The sequence below is a fragment of the Nycticebus coucang genome, chromosome 3, assembly GCF_027406575.1.
Source record: "Nycticebus coucang isolate mNycCou1 chromosome 3, mNycCou1.pri, whole genome shotgun sequence".
Classification (NCBI taxonomy): domain Eukaryota; kingdom Metazoa; phylum Chordata; class Mammalia; order Primates; family Lorisidae; genus Nycticebus; species Nycticebus coucang.
This window is the reverse complement of record NC_069782.1, coordinates 126,403,037-126,423,388: the sequence shown is the minus strand read 5'-3', so window position 1 is coordinate 126,423,388 and position 20,352 is coordinate 126,403,037. Positions and strand designations below refer to the sequence as shown.

Genomic DNA, 20,352 nt, shown 5'->3' with positions numbered 1-20,352 from the left:
AAAAGAAAGAAAATGTTCAACAATACCTTGCAGAGCATGTACAGTCAGCCTGCAGGGAGGTTAGAGCACTCAGAGCCCTGGTGTCATCAAGTAAAAATGGAAAATCTTTATAGTATTCCAGAGTTAGCTGCTGAGTAGATGGTAACCAAGTTGTCTCCCTGATTTACATAAACTCCCCTACAGCCATTACATTGACCTGAATAATGGTCAACACAAATAGGTAACTTGAACAGCTGTTAGGACTAAATGGATCCAATGGAATGGATGTAATAAAAACTACACTAGCTTACAGTAGGTCAGTACATATTACCTCCCTTCCCTTGGCTCACCTGTCCCAAGGACAACACTTCAGTTTCTGCCTGAGCCTACTCACCACTTCAGGGATCAGCCAACTTCCGTGGCTCTATACCCAGGTCTCTTGGCACAAAGCCAGGACTTGTTTGCAGCGTGAGCCCCTGTGGGGTCACAATAGCAGGGGAGGGTGATCTGACCATTTCTCAAGCATTGGAACCCCATCTTCTTTTTTTTCTGAGACAGAGCCTCAAGCTATTGTCCCGAGTAGAGTGCCAAGGCATCACAGCTCACATCAACCTCCAACTCCTGGGATTAAGCGATTCTCTTGCCTCAGCCGTGTCTTTTCCTTATTAATTTTTAGGCTTTCTGATAAATTCTGAATACTAATCCTTTGTTAGTTACATACATGCAAATACCTTTTTTTCAGTTTATGGCTTTCTTTTATATTATCAGTACTTTTTAAGATTTAAAATTTTTTGTTGCCCCTGTTAGAGTGCAGTGGTGTCATGATAGCTCACTGCAACCTCAAACTCTTAGGCTCAAGTGGTCTTCCTACCTCAGTCTCCCAAGTAGCTGTGTGCCACCACTCCCAGCTAATTTTTCTATTTTTTTGTAGAGATGGTGGGGGTGGTGGTGTCTCTCTCATGCTTAGGCTGGTCTTGAACGCCTAGTCTCAAAAGGATCCTCCTGCCTCAGCTTCCCAAAGTGCTAGGATTACAGGCGTGAGCCACTATGCTCGGCTATTACTATTAAACATTTATAAATTAATCTAAATGTTTTAGACTTATTTGTTTATTATGATGGTACCGAATGTTTGCATGAATATCCAGAAAATACAAAAGAGCATACAGTGAAAAGTTTCCCTCTCATTGCTATTCCTGTTTCACCCAGTTTCCCTCTTTAGAGACATTGTGACTTTATTTTTATAAAACTTTGTTTATGGGCGGCGCCTGTGGCTCAGTCAGTAAGGCCCCGGCCCCATATACCAAGGGTGGTGGGTTCAAACCTGACCCCGGCTGAACTGTAACAACAACAACAAAAAAAACAAAAAACTTCGTTTATAATGTCATTTATTCAGAAAATTTTAATTTTAATGTCATTAATCAATCTTATCTTTGTGAATTGTGCTTTTTATGTCTTAAGAAATCCTTCCTCTGCCTCATTAATTTATTCTTCTACATTGTGTTTCAAAGTTTTTAAGGTTATACTTTTTATATTTAGATCTTTGTTCTGCCTAAAATTTATTTTTGTGTATGATGTGAGGTAGGGAATCACACTCCCCCCCCATGTTGTAAAACTACTTGTCCTTATGCCATTACGTTATGTGTTTGTTTCCTGTAATATAACTTTCAGTGGTAATAGGAGCCTGCTGTTGAGCTTTATCTATACATTGGCAAATACATTAACTGCTCCAATTTTTTATTTCTGTTTTGTTCCTACTTCTGATGAGTACTCAGAGTCCTAAGTGCTGCCTTTCAGGCTCCATAATGTGCCCTTGTCTTCTCTAACATGTCTGGAATTTGTGTAGGCTGTGCTGGGGCAGGAAAAGGAGCGTTCTTTTGTCAGAACAAACAAGGAGGAAGCTTTTTCCTGTCTCTTTGATTTACCAATGCCTCATCAGAAGCTTTCAGCATTTATGTAAGAAATTTATTTATTATTTGATTTTGAGCAAGCTTAGAATTTGTTTTAATATATTGTAGAGCAAGAGTTGGTTTTGTTTAAATAGAAGTTTTTTCTTTAGTCCTAGAAATTTCTTAAGTTCTTAAATGTGTTCCTTGGTATTCTTAGCCTTATACTGTGGTAATTTGTATCCTCTGGAAAGGGATTAGTGGGCTCTGTAATATGGGAATAACTTAAAAAAAAACCACTCTGTCGTTTCCATCTCTTATCTTTCCTTTTACTTTAACCATTTATGTTTCTTAGATTTTGTCTTACCAGATGGTCCACTCAGAGAAAGTGAGGAAGAGGAGGGTGAAAACTAGCTTAAAGAAATTAAAGTGTGGCATAACGAGAGTGAATGAACATAGGAAAGGAAGGGCAGGGAAAAGCAGAGGGGAAAAGATACTGAGATTGTTGGCATGTTGCTGTGCGTTAGGACCTCCATGGTATCTTTTTTTTTTTTTTTATCATATTCCTTATAAATAGTTAGGGGTAGCCTTGAACATGTTTATTCTTCGGCCTGTTCAGGTTGTTTAGGAGGGAGCACTTTGCAGGGTAAGAGCTAGGTAGAAGAGATTTGATTTGAGAAAACAATATAGCTAAAGATTTGTGCTTCTGGTACCTTTTTCACTTGTGTGTGGCATTTTATCCAGTTTAGTGCTGAAGGGTCAACTATGATAAAAGTTTTAGAATCTTCACTGAGTCTTGCCTGGACATTCATAAAATAAAAGTCTGTGGTTTTATATGTCTAGGTATTTCTGCTTCAGGAATATAATAGATGTAATTCATATACATATATGTTCGAACTAATTTGATCTGAGTCAGTTATTCAGAATTAAAAGGGATGTGAATTCCACGAAGTCATCAATTTAGACTTGATAAGTTAACATAGTTCTTTTTGGTGGTAACATATTTTTTTGATTTTCTGGACTTATAGTAGAACGCTAATTTCTTTATCTTTCTTTTTTTTTTTTATTAAATCATAGCTGTGTACATTAGTGCAATCAGGAGCCACTATACACTGGTTTTATATGTCATTTGACATATTTTCTTTTTTTTTATTAAGTCATAGGTGTACATTAGTGTGATCATGGGGCACCATTTGACATATTTTCATCACACTGGTTAACATAGCCTTCCTAGCATTTTCTTAGTTACCGTGTTAAGACATTTATATTCTACATTTAGTAAGTTTCACATGTACCCTTGTAAGATGCCCCGTAGGTGTAATCCCACCAATCACCCTCCCTCCGCCCATCCTCCCCCCTCCCTAATTTCTTTTTCTTTCTTTCTTTCTTTCTTTTTTTTTTTTGTAAATCCTCTAAAGGTTACCCAGGATAGAGTGGTAATTTGTTTTTGGCAGTAATTTTAAACGATGTAGATTTTTTTTTTTTATTGTTGGGGATTCATTGAGGGTACAATAAGCCAGTTACACTGATTGCAATTGTTAGGTAAAGTCCCTCTTGCAATCATGTCTTGCCCCCATAAAGTGTGACACACACTGAGGCCCCACCCCCGTCCCTCCATCCCTCTTTCTGCTTCCCCCCCCATAACCTTAATTGTCATTAATTGTCCTCATATCAAGATTGAGTACATAGGAGTCATGCTTCTCCATTCTTGTGATGCTTTACTAAGAATAATGTCTTCCACTTCCATCCAGGTTAATACGAAGGATGTAAAGTCTCCATTTTTTTAATGGCTGAATAGTATTCCATGGTATACATATACCACAACTTGTTAATCCATTCCTGGGTTGGTGGGCATTTAGGCTGTTTCCACATTTTGGCGATTGTAATAGATTTTTTTTCTTACTCTTTTTTTTTTTTTTTTCTGCTTCTTATTTCTTGACTGAAAAAACTGACATAAAAAAAGGCTCTTTTTATCAATGGCTTAAGATGAAATTGCTTCTGATTCTAATTGACTTAAATCATTGTCATCTTTAAGTTTACACAGAAAAAATAACCTATATTAGTATATGAAAAGGTTGAGGAGGCAAGCATTTTAAATTCTCTCTCTCTTTTTTTTAAGAGATGGTCTTGCTCAGTTTTTCAGGCTAGAGTGGAGCATAGCTCACTGCAGCCTCTAACTCCTAGCTCAGGCATTCCTACTTTTTTTTTTTTTCCTGCTTCTTATTTCTTGACTGAAAAAACTGACATAAAAAAAGGCTCTTTTTATCAATGGCTTAAGATGAAATTGCTTCTGATTCTAATTGACTTAAATCATTGTCATCTTTAAGTTTACACAGAAAAAATAACCTATATTAGTATATGAAAAAGTTGAGGAGGCAAGCATTTTAAATTCTCTCTCTCTTTTTTTTAAGAGATGGTCTTGCTCAGTTTTTCAGGCTAGAGTGGAGCATAGCTCACTGCAGCCTCTAACTCCTAGCTCAGGCATTCCTACCGTAGCCTTTCCAGTACTGGTACTACATAGACACGGGCCACCAGGCTCAGCTAATTGAAATTTTTTTTTTTTTGTAGAAAGAGGATCTTACTATGTTGGCTAGGTTTGGCCTCAAGCAGTCCTCCTGCCTCGACTTCCCAAAGTATGATCCACTGTGTCCAGGGTAGAAGCTCTTTCTTTAGTGACTTTTTGGCTTGAGATCACACATTCATAATTTTTAGTTTTCTGGGATTTCTCATAATATGTTATCATTTTAGAGAAAAGAAAGTATCCAGCCATCAACTGAGGATTTGGGCTATTGATTAGAATTATATAATGATTTTTCAAGGAAGTAGAGATGAACTTTGGAGTTTACCCATACTTGTTTGCATTATACTATTATTAAAAGTTATCCAGGTAGTATTGGCAAAGTGCATTGTAGATTAATTGTATTTAATGTTTAGAGGTGTCTGTCATTTTTCCTTGGAACAGTGTTTTGCTACCTAGGGTGCGGTGGACAACTTGTAAGTTGTGATTGCTTGTGTTGTGGTAATGTTTGTGTTAGTCAGGTTAATTTCAGCTTTCCCTCTCTGAGGTGTGGTAACTTGCCCTTTCTGGCTTGTGTTATGCCTACTCATTGGTTATATAATACATGACTGTTTATATAATAAGAATTAGAACAAGCTATTAGAGTTAATTGATAATGAGTACAAACAATGATGTGTCTGCTATAAGTTGGAATAATACAGTTTTTAAATGTAATAAGATATTAGAAGCAAAAGGGGTAGGCACTGGCAAACAAAGACTAAGGTAGAAAATGTTTCTGAGAGTCATAGGAGCTTTGCCAGGAGTATAGCTCAATGTAATGTAAGAGTGGAAAAATAGCTAAGATTAGGGACCCATAGAGAGGAACCTGTCTGAGCAAAGGTTGGATTTAGATGACGGACAGGTAAGACGCATCCAAAATTGAAGGATCTTTAAAATAAAACCTATTTGTGGACCTGAACAAAGCTGAATTAGTATCTATTTTACATACTTTTAAGTGCCTTCTATTCTGTGAAGGCTTTTTGGTTATGAGAACAGAATTCAAGGACAGCTGGCTCGATTAAAGGGAGCTGATTGAAAGAACTGGCAGCCTATGTGTGGATTCAGGAACCAAAAAACCCAATGAGTAGTGCATAAGAAACACATATGAAAATGAGCCCCTCAAAGATTCTTTGGTTTTTTTCAGTGATGCCATCTGCAGTTTTGTTATCTGCAATGATTCTTCCCTTCGAGGCCAGCCAATTATCTTCAATCCTGACTTTTTTGTGGAGAAACTCCGACATGAGAAACCTGAGGTGTTCACTGAGTTGGTGGTCAGCAACATCACAAGGCTTATTGATTTACCTGGCACTGAGTTGGCTCAGCTGATGGGGGAAGTGGATCTTAAGTTGCCTGGAGGGACTGGCCCAACATCAGGATTCTTCCGTTCTCTAATGTCTCTTAAGCGAAAGGGTAGGAGATGTGTCTGTGAAGGGTGAGCAGGTCTCAGCTGCTCCCTGGGCTTCTCGCTTAACAATTTCACATTCCCTGAAGAGTTGATATAATGTAAAACATTTTTTGCCGTTTTTCTTACTTTTTCTTTTTTTTGCAGTTTTTGACCGGGGCTGGGTTTGAACCCACCACCTCCGGCATCTGGGGCCGGTGCCCTATTCCTTTGAGCCACAGGCGCCGCCCTTTTCTTACTTTCATTAGTAAAAACTTAAGTAATAGTAATACAAATAAAAAAAAAAAAACTAGATACAGAAATAATTAAACTGAAGCAAATATATTCAGTCCCTGAGTGATGGCATGATTAGTTTAGGTAGTTATTGGGGCATCTTGATTTTCATGTCTTATTAATACACTAAAATAATATTTAAAAAACAAACTTGGCCAGGCATGGTGGCTCACACTTAACAATCCCTAGCATTTTGGGAAGCCAAGGCAGGAGCACTGCTTGAGACCAGCTTGGTTAATAGTGAGATCCCATCTCTACAAAAAAATAAAAAAACATAGCCAGGCCTGGTGGCTTGCACCTATATCCTAGCTACTGGGGAGACTGAGGCAGGATGATTGCTTGAGCCCAGCAGTGAACTATCATGATGCCATGGTACTTAGCTTGGGCAACAGAAGGAGACCTTGTCTAAACAAAGAAAAAAACAACCCTCCCCATAAAATTATATAGCTAGAGCATATAGTAAAGCGAATTTTTTTTATTGCAGTAATTCTGAAAAAAAAAAAATTTTTTTTTTTTAATTTTTTTTTTGTAGAGACAGAGTTTCACTTTATTGCCCTCGGTAGAGTGCCGTGGCGTCACACAGCTCACAGCAACCTCCAACTCCTGGGCTTAGGAGATTCTCCTGCCTCAGCCTCCCGAGTAGCTGGGACTACAGGCGCCCGCCACAACACCCGGCTATTTTTTTGTTGCAGTTTGGCCGGGGCTGGGTTTGAACCCGCCACCCTCGGTATATGGGGCCGGTGCCCTGCTCACTGAGCCACAGGCGCCGCCCTCTGAAAAATTTTTTTTGTCTGAAATGTTTTCATTCTGTGGAATGCTTTGATAAGTTAGATACCTATGAATCACCCCCCCCAAAAAATATTCCTATAATATGAAAAAATGGTAGCACTGCTTTTGATAAGGTATTAAAAAGTTACTATTTTATTAAATATAAGGAAATCATCAATGAGGAAAAAAATATTTAACATTATAACAGATCAGATCCTGTACCAAATCTAGTGGATAATCTATCATGCTTTGCTAATCATAGCTCTAAGTTCTGTTTTCTGTTGGTTTTGTTTTTTTTTGTAAAGATAGAGTCTCACTTTATTGCCCTTGGTAGAGTGCCATGGCGTCCACATAGCTCACAGCAACCTCCAACTCCTGGGCTTAGGCAATTCTCTTGCCTCAGCCTCCTGAGTAGCTGGGACTATAGGCGCCCACTACATTGCCCAGCTGTATTTTTTTTGCAGTTTGGCCCGGGCCGGGTTTGAACCTACCACCCTCAGTATTTGGGGTCGGTGCCCTACTCACTGAACCACAGGCGCCACCCTTCTGTTTGTTTTTAAATTAAATACAAATAAATAAGAAGATGGTCTTTGCCTTCAAGGAACCTATAGTCTAATATCGAACTTGGAGGGAGTTGATTGATAGTTCTGATAGCATTTTTTTGGTCTATTTCCAATTCTAAATTTTTTGTTTACTGACCTTGTAAAATAATTTGCTGAATTGCAAAATCAGATGCTTAAGTGGTTTTAAGTATGATGATTTTGTACTGTTTGTACAAAATATAGCTTTTTCCTACCATATGGTTTTTCAGAAAAAGAAGTGGTATTTGGATCCCCACTGACAGAGGAAGGCATTGCTCAGATATACCAACTGATCGAGTATCTGCACAAAAGTAAGACTATTAAGAGTTTTATTGTTCTTTGTTTAATGAAGAATTGTCAGTTTTCTACTGAGAGCTAACTGTCTTGAGTTAGTAGGTGCCAATTAACCATCAGCAAAAGAACTAATCAGTGATAATTTCAGGTGGCATGTTTTATTTTTATTTATTTATTTATTTTTAGAGACAGAGTCCCACTTTATCATCCTTGGTAGAATGCAGGGGCGTCACAGTTCACAGCAACCTCCGACTCCTGGGCTTAGGAGATTCTGTTGCCTCAGCCTCCCGAGTAGCTGGGACTACAGGCGCCTGCCGCAACGCCCGGCTATTTTTTTGTTGCAGTTTGGCCGTGGCTGGGTTCAAACCCGCCACCCTTGGTATATGGGGCCCGCGCCTTATCCACTGAGCCACAGGCGCTGCCCAGGTGGCATGTTTTAAAACATATTTCCTTTTAAGCTTCATATTATGTATTGATTTGCTTTATACTCTCAAAGATATATATATACACACATATGTACACACACACACATACATATAAATTATTGTGCCTGAAATCACATTAACTCTTATTTTAGAGACATTTCTTCTGGAAAAATATATTGTTCCTAAAGAATTGTGACCTTTGTAAAAGGTCTTTTAAATGTAAAGTAGTTTTTGGACTACATATTTTAATAATAATTTCTCTTTTTGCTTCCTTTTTGCCTATCCTCTGTTTTCTTTCATGCTAAGCAGACTTGCGAGTAGAGGGTTTGTTTAGAGTACCAGGGAATAGTGTCCGACAGCAGATTTTAAGGGATGCTCTCAATAATGGAACTGATATTGACTTGGAATCAGGGGAGTTTCACTCAAATGATGTGGCCACTTTGCTGAAGATGTTTCTAGGAGAGTTACCAGAGCCCCTGCTGACACATAAACATTTCAATGCACACCTCAAAATTGCTGGTGAGTACAGGAAATAAAATGGAGATATAAATACTCCCGTTTAGTTGTTGGAATTTTCTGTTGTTTGTAATCTACAGCAGTACTCTCATAGTGTCAAGATTTCATGATAATGTTGGGCTTCTCTGGGTACTCAAAGGTATTGGCCAGTTAAGTTTGACTTAATCAGATGGCTTTCTTGATAAATACAATTTTTTTTGTTTTGTTTTGTGTCTCTCCTGTTTTTTTCATCTGTGTCTTAATTCTCCCTCACTGGGTCTCAATTTTATCTCTTGTAAAATAGGGATGGTAATAATAATAATAATATCTCTTAGCGTTGTGATGAGGAAGACACAAGATAATTATGTCAGGCCACAGTAAACTGAGTACGAGAGTGTTCTTATTGTTGTTATTTTTCTGTTGGTATCTTTTTTTTCCTGTTTGTCTCACGTGAGTCTCAAGTCCCCTCCCACTCTGGGTTCCTTTTGCAGATAGCACACTGCCTCTGACTTCCCTTCTAGGGATGAGGAAAGGATACATCCAGACCAGAGCTTCCCCAAGTCTCTTCTCCATCTCTATACTAAGTTCCACGTTGGGACCATTTGCCTGGGGCAAAGCTAGGCTCCAATCCCATAAATAGCCTTATCACATCTTGAATTCCAAACCTGTCATCCCTGGGTGGACTAGTGGCTTGGGATCCCCTTTCCTAGCTATACCCTGCAGGTTTCTAGCCTCTTCTCCCTTAGGATCAAGAAGTCTGGGCTCTCAAGTCCCCATCTCTCTCAGTGCCCCAGAAACAAGCCAGGTATGTGCCTGCCCACTCTGTGACCTACCATGCCTGCAGCTACCACTCACTTCAAGATTCTTATTAAGATAAGGAGTTGATAATAAGATATGCTCTGGGTTTTATCTATTTTTGTACCCCTGATGGATCCTAGCATAATGTTTGAACATTTTAGTTGCTCAATAGATGTAAGCTTTTCATTGGATTGATTGAGATACCTCAGATAGTTACAGGGTTGTTATATTTATTTGCCTTGGTTTGAGGCTTTTACTAAATATGTCTATGCCTCAATCAAGGTCATCTGTACTCTTGGAACATTTAAAAAAATAGTATTTGTCTTTTGAATAGGCAATACATTCACATGGTTCAGACTTCAAAAGATTCAAAGACTTTATTGTGAAAAGCCTTTCTCCTACCCCTGTTCCCCAGCACGCAGTTGTTCTTCCCAGAGGGAGCCAGTGCTAGAAATTTCTAATGTACCCTTCTAGAGATAATTTGTACACTTACAAGCAGATACTTACATATATTCCTTTGTTTCTCTTTTTATGTAATCTGTAGGGTATTATACTCACGGTTCTGTGGTGTTTTTTTTTTTTTCAATTAATGCATCTTGGGGAATGTTCCATTTATAGCTCATAAATGGTTTCCTCATTCTCCTTTATGCCTGTGTGGTAGGAATTCATTCTTAAATTGCACAGCTGTTATGCTGCTATATGCACTAAGTGCACACAGAACAAAATCCATTCTGCATTTGCTTACTCTTTTGCCCTTGAGTATTTTTTCCTCTTTCTTCTAATTTTATTTATTTACTTTTTATTTATTTTTTTTTTTGAGACAGAGTCTCATTATGTTGCCCTTGGTAGAGTGCTATGGCATCACAGCTCACAGCAACCTCAAACTCTTGGGCTTAAGTGATTCTCCTGCCCTAGCCTCCCAAGTAGCTGGGACTACAGGTGCCTGCCACAACACCTGGCTATTTTTTGGTTGCAGTTGTCATTGTTGTTTAGAAGGCCCTGGCCGGGCTTTAACCCACCAGCCTCGGTATATGTGGCCAGCGCCTGTAACTCAGTGAGTAGGGTGCTGAGCCTCTTTCTTCTAATTTTAAAGAAGATAAGTATATATATTTTTTCTTTTGAATAAGTTCACTACTTTAAAATCTAATAAGATTAGATTTTTAGCACTTTTTGTAGGAATGCAGACAATGTAAATATTAGAATATATATGGGCAGTGCCTGTGGCTCAAGGAGTAGGGCACCAACCCCACATACCAGAGGTGGCTGGTTCAAATATTAGAATATATACTTTCAGTTATTTTGAGGAGAAATAAAGTTGTTAAGATCTCTGAAAAAGATCTGGAAAATAATTGATAATTTTTTTTTGTAAGTGTATGTTTGTTTTATTTGTTTTCTTGTTGAGTTCATTCATGTTTGAAATCCTTCCCTCCACCCCGCTGTGATTCATTGCTCTTTGAGAACATACTGAGGTGTGGCACAGTTGTAGCATTCGATACGCCCTGTTGATACACCCTATTCATCATCCCTATCTATTAGAGAAATGTTTTCAGTTTCTTATTAACTAGAACATTTCCTAGAAATATTGCTTGCCTTCCCTAGATATGGAATTAACTAAGGTTAAACAGCTTATATAACATACTATAATCATTTTTAGATCTATATGAATTATAGCCAAATGGTTATCAGTGTCCTTTGAAATTCTGATTATCCAGGGGACCTTTTTAAAAACCTGTATAGCCTGTGAGGGGAGAAACAAGGATTCTAACTCCACAAGGAGCTGCCTAGAAGCATCCTGTTAAAAGGACATAATTCACTCTCATTTTTATTTTATCCATAAGATATCTGACTGGGGAAGAGTGGAGGGGGTGGTATTATCAAAGGCATATGTGGACATTTTTTATTTCTCTTGGGAATAGAATTGCTGGCTCAAATGGTAACTTTAACTTTTTGAGGAACTGCTAAAATGTTTTCCAAAGTGGTTATACCATTTTACATTCCTATGTGCAATGCAGGAGGGGTTAATTTTCTTTATATCCTAGCCAACATTTGTTATTGTCAGGCTTTCTAAAGTTACAGCCATCTTCATGATTGTAAAATAGGATCTCATGTGGTTTTCATTTATGTTTCTTTGATAGATAATGATAGCATACAAATGGCTACTTCTTTGAAAGAATGTCTATCCAAATCCTTTCCACATTTTTAGATTGGTTTTCATCTTTTTATTGTTGAATTTTATGGGCATTATCTTATTATTATATTTTGCCATAATCTTTGAATTTTGTTTATGCCTGATTGTTTTTTTTCTCCTTTCTGATGAGAACAGAGGGGAGGATAATAGTAATAGCCTTGATTTTTCTTGCTGATATTTCCTTTCTCTGCAAATTCTCTTTTGTTCTCAAGATTTGATGCGGTTTGATGATAAAGGAAACAAGACCAATATACCAGATAAGGAGCGGCAAATTGAGGCTCTCCAATTGCTCTTCCTCCTTCTACCTCCTCCCAATCGTAACTTGCTGAAGTTATTGCTTGATCTCCTGTACCAGACAGCAAAGAAACAAGACAAGAATAAGATGTCGGCTTATAACCTTGCCCTTATGTTTGCCCCTCATGTCCTGTGGCCAAAAAATGTGAGTGATGAGGGGAAAAGTAAAGATTGCTTGGTTTTCCTGAACTGGGCCCCATCCCATCCTGTGGCTATATCTTGGTGAGGTTATCAAGGGTCCAAGGTCTAGTCTTCAGCTTTATGAGATTAGGAACTTAACTTTTTTCATTTAAAAGTTATCAAACCTGAGGGGGCCAATTCTGGTTAACCTCATTTATAAATCAATCTCTGATAAACCTCATGGCACTTTATTAGTGGAAACTCTTAGTGAAAAATTATAGTCAATAAATAAACTAGGGTACCCATTTTGACTAGTCAGTATGAAATCTTTCTTAACAGAAAAATCTTGGGAAATCAAATTAATGGCTGAAGATTGGTATAAATTTAGAATAGAGGTGTATATTATTACGAGATGATGTCACCAAGCTTATAGATGAGATGGCATATATAGCAATCTTGTCCTAATTTTTCTATTTCCTATAGAATAGCTTTCTTGGATAAAGCTGAATGTGCTTCTTGTTAGGAAACTATGGCCTCCTCCTCAGTGACTTACATGAGAAATAAATCTGAAGTCCTTTATTATTTTTTTTAATTTATTTTTTTCTTTGAGACAGAGTCTCACTTTGTTGCCCTCTGTAGAGTACTGTGGTGTCATAGCTCACAGCAATCTCAAACTCTTGGATTCAAGCAGTCTTCTTGCCTTAGCCTCCCAAGTAGCTAGTACTGTTGGTGCCTACCACCATGCTTGGCTACTTTTTTTTTTTTTTTGAGACATTCTCAAGCTGTTGCCCTGGGTAGAGTGCTGTGGTGTCACAGTTCACAGCAACCTCAAACTCACGAGCTTAAATGATTCTCTTGCTTCAGCCTCCCAAGTAGCTGGGACTACAGACGCCTGCCACAACACCTGGCTATTTTTTTGTTGCAGTTGTTATTATTATTATTTTTTTTTAGCTGGCCCAGGCTGGGTTTGAACCTGCCAGCCTCAGTATATGTGGCCGGTGCCCTAACCACTGAGCTACAGGCTCTGCCTGCCTGCCTATTTTTTTTTTTTTTTTTTTTTGAGACAGAGTCTCACTATGTCACCCTCAGTGGAGTGCTATGGTATCACAGCTCACAGCAACCTCAAGCTCTTGGGGTTAAGCAATTCTCTTACCTTAGCCTCCCAGGTAGCTGGGACTACAGGTACCGGACACAACGCCTGGCTATTTTTTGTTGCAGTTGTTGTTGTTTATCCGGCCCAGGCTGGATTTGAACCTGCCAGCCTTGGTGTATGTGGCTGAACTCTTGAGCTCAGGCAATCCACCCACCTTGGCCTCCTAAAGTGGTAGGATTTTTTTTTTTTAGACAGAGCCTCAAGCTATCGCCCTGGTGAGTGCTCTGGCAGCACAGCTCACAGCAACCTTCAACTCTTGGGCTTAAGCGATTCTTTTGCCTTAGCCTCTTGAGTAGCTGGGACTACAGGTGCCTGCTACAGTGCCCGGCTATTTTTTTGGTTGTATTTGTCATTGTTTGGCAAGCCCAGGCTAGATTTCAACCTGCCAGCTCTGGTGTATGTAGCTGGTGCCTTAGCCGCTTGAGCTACAGGTGCCTCCCCAAAGTGCTAGGATTATACACTGTGCCTGGCCTCAAGTCTTTTAAACAAATTTTTGATCTGGAGGCACATAACTCATATTTCCACCCTTCATAATGTAGATTTTATTGTTATATGATAGAATCGAGAGCCAGGGTACTTGAGTTAGAAGCTGTGAACCAGCTATGTTACCAATGTCTTTTACCTTCTTATGTTTAGGCTCCTTCTTTCCAAATGGGGCTTAATATAGAAAGTCCTCATGTGATGTCATTGACAGGTTCTTGGAAACTTTTTTTTTTTTTAGAGACAGATTCTCACTTTGTCACCTTCTGTAGAGTGCTGTAGTGTCACGGCTCACAGCAACCTCCAGCTCTTGGGCTTAGGCGATGCTCTTGCCTCAGCCTCCTGAGAAGCTGGGACCATAGGCGCCCGCCATAATGCCAGGCTATTTTTGTTGTTGTTGTTGCAGTTTGGCCTGGGGCCGGGTTCAAACCTGCCACCCAGTATTTGGGGCCAGTGCCCTACTCACTGAGCCACAGGTGCTGCCCAGAAACTGCAACTTTTAAAAAATTTTTTATTTTGGGGGACAGCGTCTTACTCTGTTGCCAAGGCTAGAATGCAATGGCATTAGCCTAGCTCACAGCAACCTCAAACTCCTGAGTTCAAGCAGTCCTCCTGCCTCAGCCTCCCAAATAGATGGGACTATAGGTGCCCACCACAATGCTTGGCTTATTTTTCTATTTTTAGTAGCAACAGAGTCTCACTCTTGCTTAGGCTGGTTTCCCAGAGTGCTAGGATTACAGGTGTGAGCCACCACACCCGGATGGAAACTGCAACTTTAAGCGAAAACAACCAATTATGAAACATTTTTTTCTTCATCAATGTTATAGCAAAATGACATTGAACAAAACAATGTTACTCAAGGAGCTGCTTTATGTCATTAAGCTCAAGTTAAATAGTTTCCAAGAACTTATCAGTGATGTTTTGAGAACTTACTATAGTAGTTACTTACCAGTAACCCCTTAAGGTCGTTGGAAAGATAATAGAAATTGACAGGTTATAGTGACTTATTAAAGATTCTTGAGATTATAAGAAATGAGAAATATAAAAAAGGGAGCTTGTGCATAACATTTTACCTAACAAAGTAACCAGTGCGAAACTAATTGAAAATTCTGAGCCAGGAAGATTTTCTGAGGTTGTGTAAGGGAGCAGAGTAACACTTTTCCATAGTAAGATTAAGCCTCAGAATGAAGGAATTTTAGAATCAGCTAAGACAATGGAAAAGGAGTGAGTAAACTATGGTTATAAAAAGAAGTATCTAACGGGTCTTGGTAAAAGCAGATAAAGTGTAACAAAGTACTTATACTTCATGCAGGATAAGAGCTTTGGGATGGTAGAGATGCTGAAGTACTTAAAAAAGAGAAATGAAAGAAGGGAATCAATGATAATTTGTGTTTAAGAAACAGATGTCACCTTTGGTACATATCAGTTAGTAGTGGCAGTTCTCTTTTGTTTTTGGAGAAACTCCACTTCCTCTGAAGATATGGTGTCCTTGACGGCGGTACAGATTGTTCTTTCTGCCCATTTTGAATCTTAGACTAGATTTTCTTTAGCAACTTTGTTTATGTATCTAATTCTCAAGCAGAATTAGGAAATGAAGACTGGGTCTCAAGGATTTCCTGGTCATTTCAGGCATACATGCTTTTTCTAGATCATGTCATGTCCTGTTGAGCCAAAAAAACTTTCCAGAATGAAACACTGTTTTAGAGACACCTTTGTTAGGGATAGAAACTCATAAATTTGAAACAATGAGCTTATTGTAAGTACTGCTTCCCAGCTCTTAATGCCTTTTGTCTGGTTTCTTTTCCTCTGAATAGGTCACTGCAAATGACCTTCAGGAGAATATTACAAAATTAAACAATGGGATGGCTTTTATGATTAAACACTCCCAGAAACTTTTTAAGGTAGGTAGGGGATGGCATTTGGTTGGTAACAGGACAAAGAAAATGGAGCATGGTGGGATCCTTAGCAGGGCTGTAAAGATGACTGTGTAAGAAAGGTCCTGATGGGGACTGTAAACCAGACTGGACAGTGGCAAAACCCAGGGAAGCAACCAAGGTTGAGAGGAATCGGAACAGGAATAATAGGTCCACTGGGTAATTGGCTTCACCCTCTGAGTCGTTCTTCCTTTTTTATGAAAGGCCACACCTGTTGTCAACTGAGTGGTTTTATCCTGCTTGCTCCCTGCCAGTAGAATTTTGAGAGTCTAATGGCATCTTTTCATTTTGTACTCTTTGTCTTATTCAGTTCAAACAGGCAGTATTTCTGCCAACTTTATTTATTTTATTTTTATTTACTGAGACAGTCTCACTTTGTCACCCTCGTTAGAATGGTGTGGTTTCATATCTCACAGCAACCTCAAAGCAACCTCAAACTCTTGGGCTTAAGCAATTCTCTTGCCTCAGCCTCCCAAGTAGCTGGGACTACAGGTGCCCACAACGGCGCCCAGCTGAGGGAGGGACAATTTTTAAAGTGATTTAACACACAATTATTATCTTACAGTTCTGTAGGTCGGAGGCCTGACATGAGTCTCATTGAGCTAAAGTCAGGTATTGGCAGGGCTGTGTTCCTTTCTGATGTTCTTCAAAGACAATCTGTTTACTTGCCTTTCCCAGCTTCTGGAAGGAGTCAACATTTCTTGGCTTGTGGACTCTTTTTTTTTTTTTTGAGGCAGAGTCTTACTATGTCACCCTTGGTAGAGTGCCGTGGCTTCACAGCTCACAGCAACCTCAAACTCATGGGCTTATGTGATTTTCTTGCCTCAGCCTCCCAAGTAGCTGGGACTATAGGCCCCGGCCACAATTCCTGGCAATTTTTTGTTGCAGTTGTCATTGTTGTTTAGCTGACCCAGGCCAGGTTCAAACCTGCCAGCCTTGGTGTACATAGCTGGCGCTGTAACCACTGTGCTTCGGGTGACGAGCCCAGATTCAGTATTATAGAGCTTTCTCTTGGCTTCTTTTATTTTTTATCTCTTTTTCTTATACTTCAAATTTCAGATTTTAATGGCATTTATATGTATTATTTCTTTTACTCTTCAATATGCCTAAATTAGTTTATTAAAATAATAACAACTGTTATTACTGATAGAAACCGAAATAAACCTAATAAGATTTCCTTATGGTTCCTTTTCTCTTGAATATATCCACTAAGGATGTATACTTAGAATATGGTTTTCAAAAGATATGTGAAATAATGCCTCTCTCTGTGCTCCTGTTATCAATTTGATACATAGATATATTTATTTTTTTCTGTTTTTGTTAAGTTTAGAATTTGCCTTGTTTTCCTTTTGTTTTTATTTATTTATCATCTTTAGAGATAGGCTCTCACTTTGTTGCTAAGGCTAGAGTGCAGTGGCCATAGCTCACTGCAACCTTGAGCTCCTGGTCTTAAGCAGTCCTCCTTCCTGGGTCGCTACAGTGCTAGGATTGTATCTATTAATAATCCTGCTAGAATCTATGATTACATTGGGCATTATAAAATAGTTATTTTCTAATTCTGTCAATTAAGTGAGAGCCACCACCACACCTGGCCTATGTCACCACACCCACCACACGTCATGTTTGATTTTTTTTTTTTTTTTGAGACAGAGCCTCAAGCTGTCTCTCTGAGTAGAGTCCTGTGGTATCACATCTCACAGCAACCTCTAACTCCTGGGCTCAAGCGATTCTCCTGCCTCCACCTCCCAAGTAGCTGGGACTATAGGTGCCTGCCACAACGCCTGGCTATTTTTTTTGGTTGCAGCCATCATTGTTGTTTGGTGGTCCTGGGCTGGATTTGAACCCACCAGCTCAGGTGTATGTGGCTGGCGCCTTAGCTGCTTGAGCCACAGGCATTGAGCTGTCATGTTTGATTTTTATTTTTATTTATTTATTATTATTTTTTTAATTTTATTTAAAAATTTTTTTATTAAGTCTTCTGTACATAGATCATAAATACATTTGTGCTGTTTTCAATGTGTTGATTATTTGTACAAATTGGAGTGCTTACATCATACTAATCAGCATAGGTTTCCCATCATTTACCCAATTATAGCATTAGGACATTTGTGTTCTACACATGATAGATCCAACTTGTACTTGCAATGTGCTCCATAGGTGTGGTCCCCCTACTATCCCCTACAATCCTTCCCATCCCCTCCCCTCCCCTTCCCTCTTTCATCCTAGGCTAAAGTTGTGTTTCATTTTTCATATGCAAGTGTAAGTGATTATAAATTGGTTTCACAGTAGTACTGAGTACATTGGATACTTTTTTTCCATTCCTGAGATACTTTACTAAGAAGAATATTTTCCAGCTCCATCCATGTAAACATAAAAGAGGTAAAGTCTCCATTTTTTTACTGCTGTATAGTATTCCATGGTGTACATATACCACAATTTATTAATCCATTCATGGGTCGATGGGCACTTGGACTTCTTCCAATGACTTGACAATTATGACATGTTTGATTTTTAAAATAGCAACAGCTACATTGGTATCTTGTAGCTGCCTTCCTTTCAGATCTTTTTTTTGAGACAGAGTTTCACTCTGTCACCCTGGGTGGAGTGTTGTGGTGTCATAGCTCACAGCAACCTCAAATGCTTGGGTTCAAGAAATCCTCATGCCTCAGCCTCCCAAGTAGCTAGGACTATAGGCACCTGCCACAATGCCTGGCTTCTTTTATTTTTTTATCTCTTTTTCTTACACTTTCTATTTTTAGTAGAGATGGGGACTCGCTCTTGCTCAGGCTGCTCTTGAGCTCCTGAGCTCAAGCAGTCTACCCACCTCAGTCTCCCAGAGTGCTAGGATTATAGACATGAGCTATCACACCCGGCCTTTCCCTCAGATTTTTTTTTTTTTTTTTGTAGAGACAGAGTCTCACTGTACCGCCCTCGGGTAGAGTGCCGTGGCGTCACACGGCTCACAGCAACCTCTAACTCTTGGGCTTACGCGATTCTCTTGCCTCAGCCTCCCGAGCAGCTGGGACTACAGGCGCCCGCCACAACGCCCGGCTATTTTTTTTTTTGGTTGCAGTTTGGCCGGGGCTGGGTTTGAACCCGCCACCCTCGGCATATGGGGCCGGCGCCCTACTCACTGAGCCACAGGCGCCGCCCTCCCTCAGATTTTTTGAGATATCTATTTGGTGGCAAGAGAAAGGAAGATAAATGAGTGCAATTGGAGGATCTTTGGCTTTTCCAAAGAAATCTGCCAGTCAAATAATTTTTTTTTTTTTTAAGCATGACAGAATTCAACTTTTTATTGAACACCTTACAAAAAAGATTTAGTCAAAAAGACCAAAGCCCATGTCATCATCAGATTCCTTGGATTCTTCTTTCTTTGCTTCCACTTTCTTCTCCTCAGCTGGGGCAGCAGCAGTGGAGGGGGCAGGACCTCCTGCTGGTGCAGCACCAGCTGCTGGAGCAGGTCCACCAGCCCCTACATTGCAGATGAGGCTCCCAATGTTGACATTGGCCAGGGCCTTTGCAAACAAGCCAGGCCAAAAAGGTTCAACATTTACACCAGCTGCTTTAATGAGGGCATTTATCTTATCCTCCCTGACGGTCACCTCATCGTCATGCAAAATGAGGGCTGAGTAAATGCAGGCGAGCTCTGAGACAGAGGCCATGGCGCGAGCGAGTACTGAGAAAGCGCTGACGGCACGGTGCTAGTCGCTGGATGAAGTGAGGGCCTCACCCCAACGCGGCCTTAGCTTCCTCGGAAGAACCGAGCACCTTGAAAGCAGCTGAGGAAAGAGCCAGTCAAATAATTTTAAGAACCACTGTCCTTGTGGTCTGAAAGAATTTTAGACCCTGCTAACCTCTGCGTCTTGGTTTTCTTTTATGTCTTGTGCAGGCTCCTGCTTATATTCGGGAATGTGCCAGATTGCACTATTTGGGATCCAGAACACAAGTATCAAAGGTAAGACTAGGAAACTGCTCTTAACCCAAATAAGGAAAATAGTTAAGATGAGTGGAGTTTTACAACAAAGTATGGACTCAAAGTAAAGCCATGGAAAATAAGGAAGTTTTAGTGTTATAGCTCAAAATTACTTATTTTATCATAAAGAAAAAGACTGAGAAGAAAGTTTTTTTTTTGAGACAGCATCTCACCTTGTTACCCTCAGTAGAACTCTTGGGCTCAAGCAATTCTCTTGCCTCAGCCTCCCAAGTAGCTGGGACTACAGGTGCCTGCCACAATGCCCTGCTATTTTAGAGACAAGGTCTCACTCTGGCTCAGGCTGGTCTCAAACCCATGAGCTCAGGCAATCCATTCTCCTCTGCCTCCCACAGTGGTAGGATTACAGGCATACGCCCCCACGCCCAGCCAAGAAGAAAGTTTTGTGTTAAAATAAAAATACCCTCACATTCAGTATTTCTGTCTGCTTTTAGAGGGTCTCTACTGGTGGATGGTATCCTGTACCTAAGAATGATGGCATAGGGCGGCGCCTGTGGCTCAGTCGGTAAGGCGCCGGCTCCATATACTGAGGATGGCGGGTTCAAACCCGGCCCCGGCTGAACTGCAACCAAAAAAAATAGCCGGGCGCTGTGGCGGGTGCCTGTAGGCCCAGCTACTCGGGAGGCTGAGGCAAGAGAATCGCTTAAGCCCAGGAGTTGGAGGTTGCTGTGAGCTGTGTGAGGCCACGGCACTCTACCGAGGGCCATAAAGTGAGACTCTGTCTCTACAAAAAA

At 39.9% G+C, this 20,352-nt stretch overlaps 2 protein-coding genes across 3 annotated transcripts in view; one reads left to right on the top strand and one right to left on the bottom strand.

The window, feature by feature from the left end:
• Window positions 1-20,352, top strand: part of ARHGAP19 (Rho GTPase activating protein 19) — a 60,713-nt gene that overhangs the window by 22,383 nt on the left and 17,978 nt on the right. For both annotated transcript variants that reach the window (XM_053584671.1, XM_053584672.1), the window contains exons 2-7: window positions 5,564-5,829; window positions 7,674-7,754; window positions 8,472-8,681; window positions 11,856-12,082; window positions 15,505-15,591; window positions 19,517-19,582. In XM_053584671.1, coding sequence (XP_053440646.1) covers window positions 5,564-5,829; window positions 7,674-7,754; window positions 8,472-8,681; window positions 11,856-12,082; window positions 15,505-15,591; window positions 19,517-19,582 — 937 coding nt within the window. The remainder of the gene's footprint in view (window positions 1-5,563; window positions 5,830-7,673; window positions 7,755-8,471; window positions 8,682-11,855; window positions 12,083-15,504; window positions 15,592-19,516; window positions 19,583-20,352) is intronic.
• Window positions 18,907-19,414, bottom strand: LOC128581612 (60S acidic ribosomal protein P1-like). Its single transcript, XM_053584673.1, has one exon. It carries the CDS (start codon window positions 19,287-19,289, stop codon window positions 18,945-18,947), a length of 345 nt encoding a protein of 114 aa, XP_053440648.1. The 5' UTR covers window positions 19,290-19,414; the 3' UTR covers window positions 18,907-18,944.

Coding starts and splice junctions, on each gene's coding strand:
- LOC128581612 (XM_053584673.1), bottom strand. CDS start 19,289: ATGGCCTCTGTCTCAGAGCTCGCCTGCATTTACTCAGCCCTCATTTTG.